The sequence below is a fragment of the Orycteropus afer genome, unplaced genomic scaffold (genome assembly GCF_000298275.1).
Source record: "Orycteropus afer afer isolate SDZICR_OR568_19922 unplaced genomic scaffold, OryAfe1.0 scaffold00233, whole genome shotgun sequence".
Classification (NCBI taxonomy): Eukaryota; Metazoa; Chordata; class Mammalia; order Tubulidentata; family Orycteropodidae; genus Orycteropus; species Orycteropus afer.
The window spans coordinates 2,494,843-2,515,184 of NW_006921820.1; the positions used below are offsets into that span (position 1 = coordinate 2,494,843).

A 20,342-nucleotide genomic window follows, 5' to 3' on the forward strand; every position below is an offset into this window, starting at 1 on the left:
TTCAAACCCACCAGCCACTCCTCGGAAGGAAGGTGGGGCAATCCTACTTCCGTAGTGATACTGCCTCGGAAACCCAAGGAGGGGTCGCTATGAGTCGGGGTCGACTCGACGGCACATAACAACAACAACAACAACAACTCTCTTTTTCTGTAGTATCATTATTGAAAAATATTTTTGCCTTATATTTGAGCATACATGGTACATGGGTTGGGACTGCAGGATCATGGTTTCAGTCTCTCTTGACCTTTCCATTTCAAATCCCTAAACTGAATTTACAGACTTGTCCAGGATTCTTACAGAGGGTTTTTCCTGCAGGAGCATTGGTAGGAGTCTGGCTGTTAAGGACAAATCCATTAGCATTACTGAGATGGTCCTAACCTAGTATATGCTCTTGAATGGCGTATAATGGTTGAGTTTGAGCTCTGGAGCCAGATATTGCTGGGTTTCATTGTTTTGTTGACTATCTCTTACATCTACAGTTGTGCCTGGCACATACCAAACCCTCAGTACATATTTGGAATGAATGAGTGAGTCCCAGTGTACAAGGAAACTATTCTAGTCAACCTGTAGTTGATCTGAAGATAATTGCTGGAGTTGTAGTCCCAACTTATCATGGCATCAGGATTGGAGGAAGACTCATTAACAACCTACATTATGCAGGTGACACAACTTTGCTCGCTGAAAGTAAGGATGACTTGAAACACTGATGAAGATTGAAGACAACAGCCTGCAGGGTGGATTACACCTCAATATGAAGAAAACAAAAATCCTGACAATGGGACCATTAAGCAGCATCATGATAAATGGAGAAAAGACTGAAGTTATCAAAGACTTCATATTACTTGGTTCTACAGTCAACACCAGTGGAAGCAGCAGTCAAGATATCAGATGTCATATAGCATTGGGAAAATCTGCTGCAAAGGATCTCTTTCAAGTGCTGAAGATCAAAGATGTTTCCTTGAAGACTAAGGTGTGCTTGACACAAGGCATGATATTTTCAGTAGTGTCATGTGCATGTGAGAGCTGGACAATGAAAAAGGAAGAATGAAGAAAAGTCGATGCTTTTGAGTTGTGGTGTTGGTGAAGAATGCTGAGAATGCCACAGACTGCTAAAAGAACTAACAAATCTGTCCTGGAAAAAGTGTAGCCGGAATGCTCCTTGGAAGCGAGAATGGCCAACCTTCGTCTCACCTACTTTGGTCATGTTGTCAGAAGGAACTATTCCCTGGAGAAAAATATCATGCTTGGAAAAGTGGAGGAACAACGAAGAAGGGGAAGGCCCTCAATGAGATGGACTGACACAGTGCCTGCAACAATGGGCTCAAGTGTAGCAAGGATTGTGAAGCTGGCTCATGCCCAGGCAGTGTCTCGTTCTGCTGTACATGAGGTCGCTATGAGTAGTAGACAACTCGATGACACCTGACAACAACAGTCCATCTCATTACTGAAAACATTGACAGAGGCTTTGTTTCCACAGTTAAGTCAAAGGATCTGTCTTGGAAGAAGTACAGTCAGAATGGTCCTTAGAAACGAGTATGGCAAGACTTTGCCTCGTGTACTTTGGACATGTGATCAGAAGTGACCAGTCCCTGGAGAACTATATCATTCTTGATAATGGGTCAGCGAAAAAGAGGAAGACTCCCAACAAGATGGATTGACACAGTGGCTACAACAGTGGGCCTAATGATAAATAGCAATGGTCTTGAGGATGGCACAAGAGACTTGCCAACATTTCATTCTGTTGTACATGGGTTGATATGAGTCTAAACTGACCCCATAGCACCTAACAACAAGTGAAGGACTTAGGTTTGCTAGTTAATTGTTCACCAGATTTGCTCCTAAAATTTAGAGTGTTAGTCATAGTTTCAATTGGACATGATTCATCCCATAGTGTACTTGTTTCTCTCATCTATTTTAATTTGCTCCAAGTCTAAACTTTATTTCTGAGGTCATTTTCAGTTTTAATATTTGAAGATTCTTCTGAAACGGCTGGTTTTAATTCCCAGTGCTCTCATATACAAGGATCCTGAACGCTAATATTTTTATTTATAATGAAATAATAAATCTTTAAAGAGGTAACATTTGTTTTCAAAGCATGAAGATAGCTCCTGGGGTAACAGCATATATGTTACATATATAGTAGTATTGAGTGACATGTACCAGTAAATCCTCTGTACTTTTTAATGCCTTCTCTTCTGGGTCCTGGGAGGGTATACCACCATGTCAGTGTGCCAGACTGAACAGAGGATGGACTTTAGCTAATCATGGGAGGACACTATCCAGTGTCACTCTCAGAATCTTGGCTGGGAGTGATTGAAGCTTTTAGCTCGCTGGATCTGCTGTAGGTGAGCATTACTTCAATGAGGTTGTCTGAGACAGAATAGAACACTACCAGTATGAGGTCAGTAGTAGCTGTTGTGGGAGAAGAGAAAAGCAGGAAATTCTTCACTAAAAATATTGTGTACTGATAAACTGGTAGGCTGACTGGCTAATAGACTCATATCCAACTAATGAGTTTGGCCATGAGAAGGAGATATCTCATAAGAGGGGCTCTAGGGTACTGAAAGTTGAACTGTGACCTCTTTAAAGTGGAGTGAAGGATGGCTTTTCTCCAGTTTGCGTACACCTCCCTATCCAGTTTGCTTTTGAAACTGTTTTTCTGTCTGTCCTCCCACAACCCTCTACATCCTTCTGTATTTATCCTAGCCACTGGATACTCTCAAGTAGTTAACTATGTCTTAAAAAGGTAGCCAAGTGTATATCAGCCTGAACTGAAGTATGCTAGCAGAGCTTTTGTGAGTAGACTAAAAAAAAAACCAAAAAAAACAAAACTGACTGCCATCCAGTCGATTTGACTCATAGCAACCCCTTCTTGGGTTTCCGAGGCAATATCTCCATGGGAGTAGATTGCCCAATCTTCCTTCCAAGGAGTGGCTGGTGGGTAGTTATAATAAAAAATGGTGTTGAAGTAAGACTGAGGACACAGGGAGATGGGAAGAGACCTGTAGAGTTAGGAAGTCAATAGCTAATCAATGAGACTCCTCTAAATTTAGCTGGCTGTTGCTTTGAGTTAATTCAGGTGGTAATAGAGCCTGGGTGCTCAGCCCATCCTGTTGATGGTCCTAGATAGGAGATATAGTTTGCTTCTATCTCCAGTCACACTTGGCCTTTTGTGTGTGGCAGGATGGAAGTGTGTTCCTGCTCAGGTTGCTTGGCTTGCCTCACTTCCTGCCCTGTGCTACAGTGCTGCAAGTTCTAATGGACTCCCCCCCTTTCTTTTTTAAATTGTGGTAAATACATATGTAACAAAATTTTTGACATTTCAACAGTCTTAACATGTACAGCTCAGTGACATTAATTTTGTTCATCATGTTGTTCCTAAATTATACTATCACCCTTACCTGTTCCTAAATTACACTATCACCCTTAACAAAAGCTCAGTGTCCTCTAAGGATTGAGTTTTCCTCTTCCCCTCTCTCTTACCCATTTATCCCTGGTAACAAGTAATAAACTTCGGTCTCTATACTCTTGTCTATTCTAGATATTTCATATAAGTAGATTTCTTTATATATATATAAACAGCTTTAGTAAGATATAATTCACACTCATTTGAAGTTTTAATGTATTCATGAAATTGTACAACTATCGCCTCACTCAACTTTAGAATATTTTCAAAACCCAAAAAAGAAAACCTCGTGCCCTTAGCAATTACTCACCATTTCTCTCCCAACCTCCTCCCCCATCCCCAGCCCTATGCATCCATGAATCTATTTTCTGTCTCTAGATTTGCCTATTCTGGACATTTCATATAAATCTTATGTGGCTTCTTTCATTTAGCATAATATTTTCAATGTTCACTTACATTATAGCGTGTATCAAGGATTACTTTGTTCCTTTTTATTGATGAATAACATTATCTTGTACCACATTTCTTTCATCCATTCATCAGCTGAAGGACACTTGGAGTGTTTCCACTTTTTGGCTATTAGAGTATTGCTGCTGGGAACATTTGTGTATGTCTTGTATGGACATATATTTTCAGTTCTCTTAGATGTACCTCTAGGAGTGAAATTGCTGGGTCATATAATAACTCTTTTCAGCCCTGTGAAGAACTGCCAGACTATTTTCCAAAGTGGCTGCACCACTTTACAACACCGCTGATAGTGTATGCTGGCAGGTTCCAAATTCTCTGCATCCTTGTCAACACTTGTTATTATCTGTCATATTGATTGTAGCAATCCTAGTGGCTGTGAAGTGGTATCTCACTGTGGTTTTGATTTACATTCCCTGGTGGCTAATGACCTTCAGCATGCTTTCATGTGCTTACTGGTCATTTGTGTCTTTGGAGAAATATCTTTTCGGACCTTTTTGTTCATTTAAAAATTGGATTATTTGTCTTTTTATTATTGAGCTCTAAGAACTCTTTATATGTTCTAGATAACCCACTGCTATTGAGTTTGATTCTGACTCATAGCAACTCTATAGGACAGAGTAGAACTGCCACATCTTTCTCCTACAGACTGGCTAGTGGGTTCAAACTGCTGGTTGGCAGCCAAGTGCTTTAACCACTGTGCTACCAGGGCTCCTTATATTCTAGATACAAGTCCCTTTTAGATACGTTATTGTTGTTATTTGCCTTGGCATTGACTCCAGATCATAGTGACTCCATGTGTTACATCATATAACTGCTGTTTGAGGTTTTCTGGCTGTAATCTTTCCAGAACAATTTGCCAGGTCATATACTTTGCAAATATTTTCTCCCATTTTGTAGGTTGTTTTTCACTTAAAAACAAAAATTTATTTCACTGTTGTTGAAAACATGCACAGCAAAACATACACCAATTCGTGTTTCTTCACTTTCTTGATGGTGTCCTTTGAAATACAGAAGCTTTTCATTTTAATGAAGTCCAGTTTATCTATTTTTTCTTTTGTCACGTGTGCCTTTGCTGTCATGTCTGAGAAGGCTTTGCCTAAACCAAGGTCACAAAGATTTATTTCTGTATTTTCTTCTAAGAGTTTTATAGCTTTAGCTCTTACATTTATGTCTATGATCTATTTTGAATTAATTGTTTTGTATGGTGTGAAGAAGGGATCAGGCTGTATTCTGCATGTGGATATCCAGTTGTCCCAGCACCATTTGCTGAAGTGAGGTTTTGAATTGTTCTTTTCAGTAATTTTCTACGTGACAAGAAGAGACTATATACACTTTGAGTTCTATTTACCTAGTAGATCATTTTCTTATCCAAATGGTATAGTCCACATAGCTGCAATGATGTCTCCTTTTTATCATTAGACAGATTACATCAATGCCAGTTTCATGGACGGCTACAAGCAGAAGAATGCTTATATTGGTACACAAGGTAAGCTGGTTCACTGCTCACAAGTTGGTTTTGTGCCATCTACTTGGGATTCCTTGTACCAGATGATGGCAGAATTTTTAAAGGTAACTTGAGGTGATCTTGTGACTACTACATTGGGTGTTAACTAAGGAAGACGGATGAGAGTGTAGGGTTTCTGTACCAGATCTGCTTGGAAATTCATTGCATAGAGATAAACTGGAGATTTAGACACGCAACACTACTATTGCCTGCAAGATTTTGGACTGTGTCTTAGTATTGTCAGTGCAATGGAGTGGAGTTTAGTAACTTACCAGTGAGTTATGCTCTTCATGTTTAGCGTAGGAGGCCAGGTCTGGCAGGCACTTCCCAGGTAAATCTGGAAGTTACCTTCTTCTCTACACTCTCCCCTTTCGTCTCCAGTAATTCCTTTTGAGTCTAATGTATGAATGGGTGTTGCTGGTCCCTTTACTATCACAGAGCATGCTAGCAATGTTCTGGTGTGGATAACCTATGCTAGCTCTGACACTGATACAGTAAACCAGGAGGATTTTAGATGGAGTGTCTATAAATTCTCCTGTGGACCTCAGTGCCCCTCCTGACTTGGCCTCTGCCCATCTCAAGGAGAATTACAAGGTTACCCCAAAGAGAGTGGGAAGAATTCAGCACAGGAGGACAAAATGGGCCTACTATTTAGGCATAAGGCCCTTTGACCATAGTAGAACACAGCCAGTAGGAGCTCTGGCATATACCTCCTTAATCAAGTGATCAAACTTAATATCACCAATAATGGGACAAATGGACATTATATGTAGTGCCTAAGACATTTGAGGGAGCTCTCATAGCGTAATGCCTAAGGCGCTTGACTGCTAACCAGAAGGCTGGCAGTTCAAACCCACCAGCCACTCCTCGGAAGGAAGATGGGGCAATCTACTTCCATAGTGATACTGCCTCAGAAACCCAAGGAGGGGTCGCTATGAGTCGGGTCTGACTCAACGGCACATAACAACAACAACAAGGCATTTGACTGCTAACCAGAAGGCTGATGGTTCAAACTCACCAGCCACTCCTCGGAAGGAAGACTGGGCAATCTACTTCCATAGAGATACAGCCTAGGAAACGCAAAAAGGGGTTGCTATGAGTTGGACTAGACTTGACAGTAGTAAGTTATTATAGGTTGAAGACAACTAAAGAGACTGGACAGCCAAATTCAGTGTATAATTGTGATTGTATCCTCAGCTGGGAGAAAAAAAAAACCCAGGACAAACTTTTGGGGATAATTGGAGACTGTGTATTAGATAATATTGCATCAAAGTTTAATTGCTTAGGTGTGATATTGATATTATTATATAAGAGAATGTCCTTGATCTCCTAATATATATTTAAGCTAAATGTCATGTGCAACTTACTATTAAGTGATTTTGTTAAAAGAAAAAAATACATATGTATGTGTGTGTATAGAGAGAAGTAAACATTGTAAAATGATAGGTTTCTAGCTAAACTATGTATGGGTACATCGTAATATTCTTTCAACTTTTCTGTAGGTTTTAAATTTTTCAAAATAAAATTTGGAAGAAAAAGAAAAGGGAAAGGATCCTTTGGATTCCTGGTACCTTGTTAATTGGCCTGATAGCCACAGGTTTATTTTTACCCCTGGAAGGGGACTATTCCCTCCAAAAGGAGTCATTTAGAGACTCTAAGAAGAAATGAGAACTATCAGGAGAGATCTTTGACAGATACAGGATATGAAGTGATCTGCCTAAGGTTAGGGGTTTCATTGAGGAGCTTTAGCATGGATGGGCTTTTGGAGGCCACAGGTTGCTTCAAAATGCTGCTTTCTCCTGGTTTAGAAGTTGCTAATTATATAGGGATTGAATCTTTTAGGCTGGCTCTGATGGCCCTGTCCAGAAGAAACTTTTCCGGGAGTATTAGAGGAGTTCTTCAAACAAGCACTGATTACTTTTGGACTCAGAACTCTATCAGGACAAGAAAGTGAAGTGTAAATACAGCTCCAGTTGAAGCTGGAGAATGCGTGGGTAGTCTGTGACATGCAGAAAGCTGGATTGATTTGCTGGGCTAATCTCCTCAGCTGTAGTCAGGATTCTGATTCTTACTCACAATAATATTTCTACTAACAATATCTAATGATTACAGAAACTCTGCAAGAAGATTTTATTAGTCTGTTTTGTAGATGAGCAAACTGAAGCCTGAGGAGGTTAAGTGACTTTGGATCGTACAATTAGTGAGTGACAGAGCTAGAATTTGAACCCATATCTGTTTGGCTCGGAAGTCCTTGCAAGCCAAGTCAGTGGATTGTTTCACCTATGTCAGCATAAACCTTTGGCTTTGTTTCTTCAAAAACATCTATTTAAAGGACTTAATCTGGAAAGTGCAACTTTCCCTTCTAAATCACTCTCTTGTGCCTTTCAGGGAGTTATGGTCCCTTTTTGCCTAGCCTGAGACTGAGTAGTATCTGAATTGTCAAGTGTTCTGATTGCTCAGCAACACCCAATCCTGCCAGTGTTTTAAATGTGGAAAATAAAGTATATGAGAGCTGCTGTGGTGCAGGATAGTGCGATAAGGATTAGGTTGGGAGTCAGAGATGAGAAAAAGGTGTTCTTATTATCTTTTTAACATGCATTCAAAGGTAATGCATGTTCATTGTAGAAAATTTAGAAAATGAAGGTTAAAATTGCCATACTCTAGGACCAAGAAATATATAATATTTTGTAGCATTTCCTCTAGACCCTTTTGTATGCATACATATGTATATTACATATACATACAAAATACTTAACAAAATGGGATCTTCTGTGTATTACGGTTTTCATGTAAGGTATATTGTGAATACCTTTCCATAGTAGAAAATATAGATCTTACAACATCTCCTTTATGAACTGCTTAAATTATGGAAATGGCATAATTTAACTAATCTAATCCTCTCTTGTTGAACATTTAGCTTAATTCCAAGACCTCACATACTTTTACAAAGGGAGAGTTCCAGTATCATAAAATATTAGTACTTACTGAAGGACCTTAGCAAAAATGGTAGGGGAACGAGTAGGGTGAAGCCCAGCTCATTGCCAAGCAAAATCAACCCTTGGCACTGCCCTACTTCCTTGAAAGCGAAGGAGACCCAACATTGGAATTTTGCTGAATTGTTACTCTCTCAGTTGAAAGGAAAAGTCTCTGGGCAGCACAGTTTGTGCTTAACTTCTAACCTATAGGTTGGAGGTTTGAACCCATCCAGCAGCACCACCAAAGTGGTGGCACTGGCTTCCATTAATGATTAAAGATTATAGCTACAAAAAGACTGTGGAGCAGTTTTGCTCTGTAGCACATGGGGTCACCATGAGTTAGAGTCAACTTGATGGCAAGGGATTTTTTTTTTTTTTGATTGAAAGGAAGTTGGTGGCCTGCAGGTATCTTCAAAATTCCTACTGAGTGCCCAGCCCTGTGCAGGCTCTGAGCCATAAAAGGAGAATTCAGCAGTACAGCTCTTGTCTCAGGACTCTTGCTGAGACATGCTTAATTCCCATAAAATGACTGATAATAGACTATATAAAGTAATGGTTAAGCTGTTTGGATCCAGCTGTGCCATCAAAGCTCAGAGGTGAGGGAGCAACAGAAGTGTGATGGTCAGAGAAAGCTTCAAGGAAGAGGGAGGGAATGCTTGAAAATGGGTAGAAAATGAACAGCCTTGGAAGTGAGGGAAGCAGCTTGAGCAAAGGAATACAGGCAAAAGTAAGTGTGGTATATCTATATTCTGATGAAGTGTTGTTTTGTTGTTTTGATTTTTAAAGATTAAAGTGGTTGAGATATCCAGAATAGACTGGAAGAGAAAAAGACCTTCAAAATAGTAAACTAAGATGGTGTTTTTTTTTTTAAAAAAAAGAAAACTCTAAGATGTGTTACAATAACTCAGACAAAAAGGCGATGTGGTTATAAACTCAGAAGTGGCAGTGAAATTGAGGAGGGGACAAAAAGATGATAATCAAAAACATTTCAAAGGCAGTAACTCTCTGACACTTGCTGACAGAGATGCAAGTTGAAAGATGAAGCTAATTCTGAAGGAGGAGGCTGAATTGCAGACATGTCAGATCTGAGGAGATGATGGAGTATGGAAGGGGAATGGTTTAATAGGCAGCTGGTGATTATGAGGCTGAAGCTTAGGTGAGATGAAAACAAAGACATGTATATTTTCAGCCTGGGTCTGATAGCTGAAGCCCCGATGATAAGGCTCTGAGAGGGTATATATCAGTGCTTCTTCAACTATAATTACAACTCACATGAGGACCTTGTTAAAAAGCAGGTTCTACATTTCTAACATTCCCATATGATGCTAATGCTATTGCTCTAAGAATCACACTGAACAACGGGACTGTAGAGAGAAATTCAGGGAACTAACATCTGTACTTTGGAGTTAGTAGTAGGGAGAACAAAGGGGATCCTAAGAAGGAAAGAATGCTTCCCAGGGTCATATTCCTTGTCTTCTCCTTTCATTCCAGGCCCTTTGGAGAATACCTATCGTGATTTCTGGCTAATGGTATGGGAGCAGAAAGTCCTAGTGATTGTTATGACCACCCGGTGAGTTAATCTCTTTTTCTTTCCACTGCTCCCCACCCTTAACCTGTCCCCAAGCATGGGTGATTCAAGAAGGGAGTTTAGCTTTAATCTTCTAAGAAACAATGAGGATTAGAAAAACCATGGCAAAGAATTTGAGATGTCTTAACCTTTTTTAGCTGACCCAAAGTTAACACGAGGTGGAGATTGATAGATCTAAGTTGCCAAAGCTTAAATCTATGGCTCTGGAGACCTCTGTGCCACTTAAACCTATTCGGAGGTCCTGATCTTATCCACTGAAGGAAGTACTGGAAAACTAGGAGCAATTCACCTTTAATCTGGCCCCTCTTTCCAGAGGGCAGCTGTTTTCCTGGCTTCTGGGTTACCAATTCCCCCTTTGTTCTCCTGCTTACTGCTCTTGGCCATTATTTTCTTCATTCATATTTCTGCTTGCAGCAGAACTTCAAATAGAAAAATGAAATGTAATAGATCAGGAAGGACACTATTGATAAAAGGAATATTTAAAAAAATTTTGATCTGTATCTCCACCAAAACTTCAGGAATTACCTATTTTATTAGTGTCATCATTATTATAATTATACTCTGTTTCAGATGAGGAGGAAAAAAAATTAATGATAATGTTTGCTCAATTTCCTTCTCCCTTCTGCATTATTGCAGCCACCTTTAATTTGGAAAGGAGATAGTGGGAGAAAGTACCACCTTGGAGTACAGGCATACCTCGTTTTATTTCATTTTGCTTTATAGCACTTTGCAGATACTGTGTTTTTTAATAAATTGAAGGTTTGTGGCAACCCTGTGCCAAGCAAGTCTGTCAGTGCCACTTTTTCTTTTTTTTTTTTTTTTTAATTTTAAGAGCTTGTTTTACATTCAACGTTAAGTGTACATTTAGTTTCACTCCCCATTCACCATTTCCAACCCCAACCCAGTCTCCTCCCCTCCCTACTCAGTAACCGCCCCCCCATGCCCCTCATATTCATGTGATCCTGTTTATCCTGCATTTCCTCAATTTGAATGTTGGTTCTTTGGTGCCCCGTGGTCTATTGCTCTAAGGGATATATTACCATAGAGTATGTGGGTCATCCTGGGTTGAATGGTCTGCATGTATATCTTGTTAATTCTTAGGGTGAGAGCCAGCCCCTGGGGGTGAGACCTACCCCAGGCACAGAATGTATTCCAGGGCCATAGTATTGGGGATCTCATCAGACTTCATCAGACCAGTAATTTTGGTCATTATTGAGTTTTTGGCTTTTGTTCCACGTTTTTCCTCCCACTTTATCCAGGATCTCCAGATTTGATCCTTTACTGAGTGGTTGGCATTGGTAACTGGGCACCATCTAGTTCTTCTGGTCTTGAGGGCCATCATGTCCTTTGGCTGACTGCTTCCAAATGCCCTTGGTTTTTTTTTTTTTTTTTGCATTCTTCTTAGCTTCCGACACTAGGAGACCATTAGCTGCATCTTAGATGGCCATTTGAAAGCTTTTAAGACTCCAGTTGCTATTCACCAATGTGAGATGCAGAACAAGGCTTTTATGTATTTTGTTGTGCCAATTGAGTCTGGTGTCCCCCTGTACTATGGTCCTGAGACAGTAGATCTATTGGATCTCACTCCCATAGTGTCTGTGAGGGATTACTCTGTGTGTCTTCTGTTGTTTCCTTAACGATTGCAGGTGTTTTGTATCACTGGTGTCTGTGCAAGACTAGCCTCAGCTGAATCTATCCTTGGTCTAAAGTATACTCCTGTTCACTGACGCCCATCTGATCCTCTCAGGTGTTTATGTGCTTATCTATAGCCTGGTGTTTGGTGTTAATGGTAATGCAGTATTGTGGACACATTGGTTGGTATTAACATCTGTCATCTCTCTTACGTGTACAATTCGGTGTCCTCCCATTTCCCAGTGTTATCATGGTGGTCACAGACCCTTTCCATATATTCCTCCCCTTACCCACATCAGCGTGTGGGACCCAACCAGCCCAAAATCAATCCCTCCCCTTCCTTTCCCATCCCGGTAACCTACGAAGTGAATTCTCTTTCCCAAGTGCAAAATGCAAGGAGGCCACATATTCTGACCTCCTAGAACCCCACAAGAGGAAGGCAGAATCACCATCAATAGCCCAAGGCCTGTTACTGCAAGGCCTGACATGCTGCCTCCCTCCAGCCCTTTCACCAACTGTTCCTCCCAAAGCACCACCACCTCTCTCCTGGGTTCGATCATTTGCTGCAGCGGCCACACAGAACTCACAGATTATGGAGTTTATTAGGGAGCACCAGGCTACAATTCAAGTTCGGGAAGAACACTCAGTCTCTCTCCCAGCCACTGTCTCTCAGCCAAGTCTCTCACAGTCTCTCCCCCAGCAGTGCATGTCCCTCGGTGTCTTACTCAGCAATGCCTTTCTCTTGCGTCTCTTTCCCAGCAGCACATGTCTCTTTCAGCAGCACATTTTTCTCAACCAGCAGTCAGAGAGAGTTCTGCCTCTAGGAGGCCTCCTTTTGAGCTTGGCAGAATGGCCAAACCAACCAATCACAACAACAATTCTAAGCACCTGAGAGTGAGCCTCCCATAACATTGTGTTGTGCCACGCCCAACAGAAATAACCCAGGTGGATAATATTTACAATCAGGAGCTCCTCAGTTGCTCATAGCAAATCCCACCTTGGAGTTTACAAAGACTTATGGGTAGAAAAGCCATACTAAGCTATTTACTACACTGCACCAAGCAAACCCTTCTTTGTGTTCTTTTTACAGTAATGGGCTCATAAAGTACTTGTCTTTCTGTGATTGACTTATTTCACTTGGCATAATGTCCTCCAAGTTCATCCACATTGTAAGATGATTTGCGTATTCCTCATTGTTCTTTAATGTAGCATAGTATTGCATTTTGTGCATGTACCATAATTTGGTTATCCACTCATCCGCTGATGGACATTTGTTGCTTCCATCTCTTTGCTATAGTGAATTGTGCTATGATGAACATAGGTGTACATATGTCTGTTTGTGTCCTGCCTCTCACTTCTTTAGGATATATTCCTAGTAATGGAATTGCTGGATCAAATGGTATTTCTATTTTCAATCTTTTAAGAAAACGCCATACCATTTGCCACAATGGTTGTACCATTTTACAATCCCACCAGCAGTGCACAAGAGTTCCAATCTCTCCGCAACCTTGCCAGCATTTGTTATTTTCTGACCTGTTGAACTTTGCTATTATTGCTGGGGTGAGATGATACCTCATCGTTGTTTTGATTTGCATCTCTCTGATGATTAATGATTGCAAGCAATCTCTCATGTGTTTGTTGGCTGCCTGTATATCTTTTTTGGTGAAGTGTCTGTTCAAGTCTTTTGTCCATTTGTGAGTTGGATTATTTGTCTTTTTGGTGTTGAAGTGTTGAAGTTTTCTATGGATTTTAGAGATGTCCTTTGTCAGATATGTCATAGGCAAATATTTTCTCCCAATCTGTAGGTTCTCTTTTTACTCTCTTGATGAAGTCTTTTGATGCGGATAAGAATTTAATCTTTAAAAGGTCCCAGTCATCTAGCTCCTCTTCTACCTCCTACACATTCTTTCTTTTTTTTTTTTTCATATTCCTTTTTTTTTTTTAATTGTGATTTGGGTGAAGATTTACAAAGCAAATTCACTTTCCATACAGCAGTTCATATACACTTTGTCTCATGACATTGATCACAGTTTACCACAATGCACCAGCTCCCCTCCCACTTCCTCCCCATTGTCCATCCCTCCATGCACTCCTGCCCCTGAGCATTCTCCTTATGCATAAGCAGCCCTTCTTTCTCCCATGATTGTTCTCTCCAAGGAGTGTATCTACTTGAGGTAAATGTTCAACTCATATGCCTGTCTTTTTTTTTTGGCTGGAAACCACAGGTGTGGGTTCAATTCCAGACCTGAAGGGCAGCTAGAGGCCATAGTCTCAGCAGTTCCACCAGGCTCTATCGGACCAGCTAACCTGGTGCCCCCTCCCCATACATTCTGGGTTATGCTTGATAGTCTATTTATGCCACAAATTAGGGCTCCCAGATTTGCCGCTATTTTATCTTTGGTGAATTTTACAGTTTTGGGTTTTACATATAAGTCTGTGATCCAGCTTGAGTTTGTTTTTGTGTATGGGGTGAGGAATGGGTCTTGTTTCATTTTTTTGTCATTGCCATTTTTTCAACAGCATGTGCTCACTTTGTGTTACAGTTTTGTAATTCTCAGAATATTTCAAACTTTTTCATAATACTATTGCACAATTAATAAACTATTGTTGTTGTTGTTGTTATGTGCTGTCGAGTCGGCCCCGACTCATAGCGACCCCTCCTTGGGTTTCCGAGGCAGTATCACTACGGAAGTAGGATTGCCCAACCTTCCTTCCGAGGAGTGTCTGGTGGGTTTGAACTGCCAGCCGTCTGGTTAGCAGGCAAGTGTCTTAGCCACTATGCTACCAGAGCTCCCTAATAAACTATAGTATAGTATAAACATAATTTTCATATGCACTGGGAAACCAAAAAATCCATGTGACTCACTTTATTGTGATATTTGCTTTATTATGATGGTCTAGAGCCAACCCACAATATCTCTGAGGTATGCCTGTATTTGGAGCCACTGAAGAGTGGTGAGGTGGACTTTAGGCCTTTACAAAAACCTCCCCCTGGCATCCCAGGAGCCATGCCTTTCGCCTTCTCTGTCAGCCAGGGACCTTTATCAGGGAAGAAAATAGACAGTGGCTGAGGTATAGGCCAGAGACTTCTCTCTGACCCACCACATTTTCTCTACTGCCTTTCTTTATCTACCCAGTATTTATCCCAGATATGTAAGGAATACCATGAGAGATCAGGAAAGGGACCACATGACATAGTAAGCACTCAATAAATGTCTGCTAAATGAGTACACACAGAAACTGTAGCTATTGTTTCATCCACTTAGAAAGAAGAGGTTTTCTTCTTTTTCTGACAAGAAGCAAGGGTGTAAAGTCAGACAGAAGCATTTCAAGAGATGACATTACTGCCTAGGGTTATAGCAGGTCATAGAGTAATTACTGCTGTGGAGGGGAAAGATGGAAGGCTTATCTTACTCTCTGTGTTTGCAGCTTTGAGGAGGGCGGAAGGAGGAAATGTGGTCAGTACTGGCCACTAGAAAAAGACTCTCGGATCCGATTTGGCTTCCTCACAGTGACTAATCTAGGTGTGGAGAACATGAACCATTATAAGAAAACCATCCTAGAGATTCACAACACAGAGGTAAATCCAGGTTTCTATTTTCTTGCATTTTTGAAGCTGGGGGAGAAATTTGTACTGTCAAAATCTCCATAGGGAATAGACAAGATTCCAGGGAGATTATGATAAATTGCTTCCATTTTTCTGGGAAGAGGATGAGGATATACAACTCAGAGCCAATTAGCTATGTTGGCTTAACATCACAGTGACATTACTTAGGAGTAAAGCTTATAACATAAGAAATCTGGATCCTATGGTATAGTAATTCTCCTTCTCCAGACATTTAATCTTTCCTTTGGGTCAGGGCACTTTAGGGTTTGAAGTAGGGAAGCAATTGTGGGAAAAAGTTTAGAGTGGTACTGATTGGTAGGAGGAGCCTTGGTGTGTTGGGAGTTCCAGGCAGTTGAGAATCTGGAAAAGACAGTCAGAGGCAGGCAAAAAATGAGCTCATTAACTTTTGTTTCTTTTCTTTCTTCAAGGAGCGCCAGAAACGCCAGGTGACCCACTTCCAGTTCCTGAGCTGGCCAGATTATGGCGTCCCTTCCTCAGCAGCTTCCCTCATTGACTTCTTGAGAGTGGTCAGGAATCAGCAGAGGCTGGCTGTCAGCAGCATGGGGGCACGCTCCAAAGGGCAATCCCCTGAGCCACCCATTGTGGTCCACTGCAGTGCAGGCATTGGCAGGACAGGTAATGCACCTGATGCAGCTCTTGGTGCATCCAGAGGCAGTAGAAGTGGGTGATGAATAACAAAGCTCTTAGACCACATCTGTGAAAGTTGCTACTTTGGGAGAAAGTACTTATTTGATCCATGCGTAGTGAATTGCTGTGAAAAGTCCCTCTTTAATGTCCTTTTGGTATCCCTGTTGCTATTGCTAGGTGCTGGCCAGAATATAACACTTCATAAGCCATGCCCTCTAAGGGTTTATTCTTTGTACATCCCAGCAGCATGATCACCTGTCACTGTGAGTTTCCCATGGAGCTCAGATGGGCTTTCTATCCTCCCTTCTTCCCACAGAGGGATCTTCGTCCTGTGCTGTGCTCTCTGTTCTGGAGTCAGTCAGTAGCCTTTACCTTAAGATGATATGCACTACAGAGACTGCTGTCCTCAGTTCAGAGATCCCTTGGGAGTAAGGAAGGATAGATTTGTGTTAGGGTAAGTTGTAAAATCTCTGGCAATTAAGAGTCCAGGTGTAGGAGTGCTGTTTGTCTATCTTTCTGGGATTCCAGCAGGAAGTTCCTCTATGTCACCTTCCCAATTACTCTACCAGTGTCCCCATATATGTCCTGAGAGACGAGGCCTTCTCAGTTCTCAGTTATAGGGTCCTGTAACACTCCCTGTGACCACCTCCTGCTCCTCAGGCCTAAGGCAAGCTGGCCTCCTGCCATGAGACACCTTGCCTTTGAATTCATTCATCCAGTCCTACTGGGTTATTTAGTAGTTGGGGGAGGGGAGAAGTAAACTAGGTGTGACTACTTCCTTCCTTCCTTCAGGTACCTTCTGCTCACTGGACATCTGCCTGGCACAGCTGGAGGAGCTTGGCACCCTTAATGTGTTTCAGACAGTGTCCCGAATGAGGACCCAGAGGGCCTTCAGCATCCAGACCCCTGAACAGTACTATTTTTGCTACAAGGCTATCCTGGAGTTCGCAGAGAGGGAGGGCATGGTGCCCTCCAGCCACAACCTGCTGGCCGTGGAGGGTCAGTAACTGTCTCACAAGCCTCCTGCCTACTGGCCAACCTTCCTTAAACTACCCTGGACACCGCTGAGCCTATAGGTTGCCATCAGTTATGCTGAAGCCATGGACCAACCTCTTTCTTGTGTCTCCCGGCGCACGTGTGCACGCAAGGCAACCTCTCCCTTTGGCTAGATAGATGTGGTAAAAATGCCACTATAAAGGGCCCGCAGCAATGTGTTCTTAATTCCTAGCACCTGCTATTGAACTGTGCCTTATTAAAACCAAATTGTGGCTATCGATTTTTGCCAGGGGGCTTGAGGTAAGTGGGGAAGGAACCTCCCTCCCCACCTTCCCAATGCCATTCTCCTTCTTTAGGTCTTCTCTCTCTCATTCCTTCCCTTTGCTAGGATTTGATGGGGAGATTTAGTGAGCAGCATCCTTCTTCCCAAGAAAGCTTGACCAGTTACATATTCTAGAGAACATCCTGAGTGCCAAGCACGTTTATACCTAGCGTGTGTATTCCAGTCTTTTCTGTCACTCTGTATGTGTGCGTTGTGTGTATGTATGTGCACTTACGTGTATGGGTCCATATGTACGTGTGTATATAATATATATTGTATGTGATAATATGGTCGTATTCTATAAATACATATACACACAGATACTCCTTTGTAGAAGTTCATGGGGCTTCGTGTTGCAGTTCAGGCGTGCTTGTTTCTTGGACCCTACTGTTTATTCTAGAGGAGCTGGGGTTGGGGATCATGTCTCCTGTTGTCAGACTGCAGAGTGGTAGAAGAGGACACACATGCATCCCCTCTTCATGCTTCTGCTACAGGCCCTTATCCTTGAGTAAAAACATCTCCCTCTGGAGTCCCTAGGTGGTACAAATGGTTAAAGTGCTCAACTAACCAAAAGGTTGGAGGTTCGAGTTCACCCAGAGGTACCTTGGAAGAAAGGCCTAGCGATCTACTTCTGAAAAACCAGCCATTGAGAACTCTATGGAGTGCAGCCATACTCTGATACCCATGGGATTGCCATGAGTCAGAATCGACTCAGTGGCAATTGGTTTTAATCTCCCTTTAGGATGCTGCCTGTTGAAGCCAAGAATACTGGTATGTGGTGACACTGGCATAATTCAGCATGGATTGCCCTTATCTAATTATTTTTCTCTGTTTACTTTGCCAGTTTAGGGAACAGACCTCCACTGTGATTCCAGACCCTCTCTTCCTTCTTACTGCCCCTCAGATTTGGGGGTCTGGAGGTAAAGCTGAACTTACTGAGCAGCCAGAGCCAAAAGCAATCGGTACGAAGTCTTAGAAGGAAAATGGGGGAGCCTAGGCCTGAAAGAGAAAACTACTATGAGAATCTGAGCTGCGGCCCCTTTTTCTTTTGCTGGAGAGTTTCTTTCCTTATGCAATTTGCCCCATCTCTCCTTGCCTACTAGCCTGTCAGACCCTTGAGTTTGAGCTGAGTGGGTTCTGTGCCAATGAAGAGCTTAACCCCTGGCTGGGTGAGGCAGTCCTCTGTAATCACTGTTTGCTTGCTACCCACCCAACCTACCTGCTTGCTTCCAACCCACCCAGCCCATCTGCTTGCTTCCAACCCACCCAGCCTGATGTGCCCAGAATGGAATCAAGAATCCCTAGCATTCCACATTCCCAAGAAAATGCCAGGAACCCCTAAACCTTCTTCCCCCATCACAGAAGATGAGGTTGGCAGCTGATCAGACCTCAATAATTTTATACTGTAATAAGCTCTTTGAATGTGTATATTCTTATTTTTACAATCTTTTCCTTTTGTATTTAACATCAATGGACTGAGTCAGATTCAGAAATAATTGTAAATGTTCATATTCAATATCTTACAGTGATACAGTTTTGTATTTACATATAAATATACCGACATGATCAAACCCTTTTAGCTTCATCAATTTAGCAGACTGGGGCTGGGAAGGTCAAGAGGGGATCCTGGAGGTGGTCAAGGGGGGGGGGGATGGGGAGGAGGGGCCCAAGCAGTATCATAGGTTTTCAGTTTTCAGGGCTACCCACCTTGCCAGTAGGTCCTGACCTTGGCTCTGGGAGAACAAAGGGAACCAGTGCTAGCTGAGTGTTTGCTGGGTGCCAAGCTCTGTGTTCAGAACTTTCTTTCCCATTACCCCTTTGAAACCTCACAACAATCCAAGAAGATGTTCTCTTCTCTCCTCCTATCTACCCTTCTTCCATTTCTATATAGTTGTTCTAGAACTAAGAGGCAAATTGGTCTGCTCACAGTGTCTTTGGTCTTTCCACTGTGTTGCCTGTCTCTCAAAGATCAGGACAGTGCTTTGTCTTTGGAGGCCAGAGTACATTTTTTTTTTTTTTTTTTAGCTTCCTTCAGAGTATAAACAGTTCTTAGATTCCAGCCATATAGGTTGGCTAGTTGATCTTGAGCCCATGGTGCATGTAGTGGATTAGAAGGGTAAATTATAGTTGGTGGTTGGTTCTTCCACGTAGGACCTCCTGGTGTAGAGGCCTGAGGTCTCCAGTACCAAAAGGGTCATACTTCCTTGGAAACTCCATACATAATGGGTATTTGGTGCTGTGGGAAAACCTTGAGTCATTCACAGCTCTCTGAGAGAGAATGGAACCAGAAGGTTATCCCTGTAGACTATTCCCCACACCACATAACTACTCTTGCCCATTTTGGCCAGTGACAGCCTGCTTAATGGGGCAATTCTAGCCTGGAGAATGTGCAAATATTGGAGTGTTCTGAAAATAATGATAGGAGCTAAAATTACCAAGTGCTTACTCTATTTCAAAGAGCTCTGGTGGTGTAGTGCCTAAGGCATTTGACTGTGAAACAGAAGGCTGGTGGTTCAAACCCACCAGCCACTCCATGGAAGGAAGACTGAGCAGTCTACTTCTGTAAAGATTTACCACCTCAGAAACCCAAAGGGGGTCACTGTGAGTCGGAATTAACTCTAAACTGCTTGACTCTACCAACTCTGAGTCTGTAAGGATTCATCTCCTTAATTTTTTCATCTCTGAAATTTTTCATGAGTTTCTTACTTTAATCAGGAGCTGAAGAATAAAGCAAAATATTAAGCCAGACCTTGCCCCAGAGAAACCTCCATTCTTTTGGGGGCAAGCATAAGAAGTGAACAGAGTCTCTGAAATCTGGGAAATCAGAGGTTAGGGGTTCAGAGGACTATGTAGGAAATGAGTTTAATAATGCACTTAATTGAAGAGGCTATAACCCAACTCAGAAATTATGCAGGGGTTCCTTATGTATTTGAGGATTACTGAGGAAGTTATCACTTGCAGAGCTTCATTAAAATGCAGATTCCTGGTTCCTGCCCACTAGGTGGTTGAAGGATTGAGGATGAGCCAGGTTTGGGAACTGCTGAGTTCATGTTCCGGACTTTAAGTGATGTCTCCTGAATTTTCAGTCAAACTCTGAAAGAAAGGGGAAAATAGTTTTTCCCCTACAGCCATAGTTTTCTATATCTTTTACCTTTGGGAAGTAATTGATACTCAGTATTAGCCTATCTGGGAGCTC

The 20,342-nt window shown here is 41.9% G+C and overlaps 1 protein-coding gene across 1 annotated transcript in view; it reads left to right on the forward strand.

Annotated features, from left to right (window-relative positions):
* PTPN9 (protein tyrosine phosphatase non-receptor type 9) overlaps positions 1-16,835 on the forward strand; it is a 163,767-nt gene extending 146,932 nt beyond the window's left edge. Inside the window, exons 9-13 of the mRNA XM_007948939.2 lie at positions 5,294-5,360; positions 9,845-9,923; positions 15,003-15,153; positions 15,609-15,816; positions 16,621-16,835. Of these exons, the coding sequence (XP_007947130.1) occupies positions 5,294-5,360; positions 9,845-9,923; positions 15,003-15,153; positions 15,609-15,816; positions 16,621-16,835 (720 nt within the window). The remainder of the gene's footprint in view (positions 1-5,293; positions 5,361-9,844; positions 9,924-15,002; positions 15,154-15,608; positions 15,817-16,620) is intronic.
* The last annotated feature ends 3,507 nt before the right edge of the window (positions 16,836-20,342 follow it).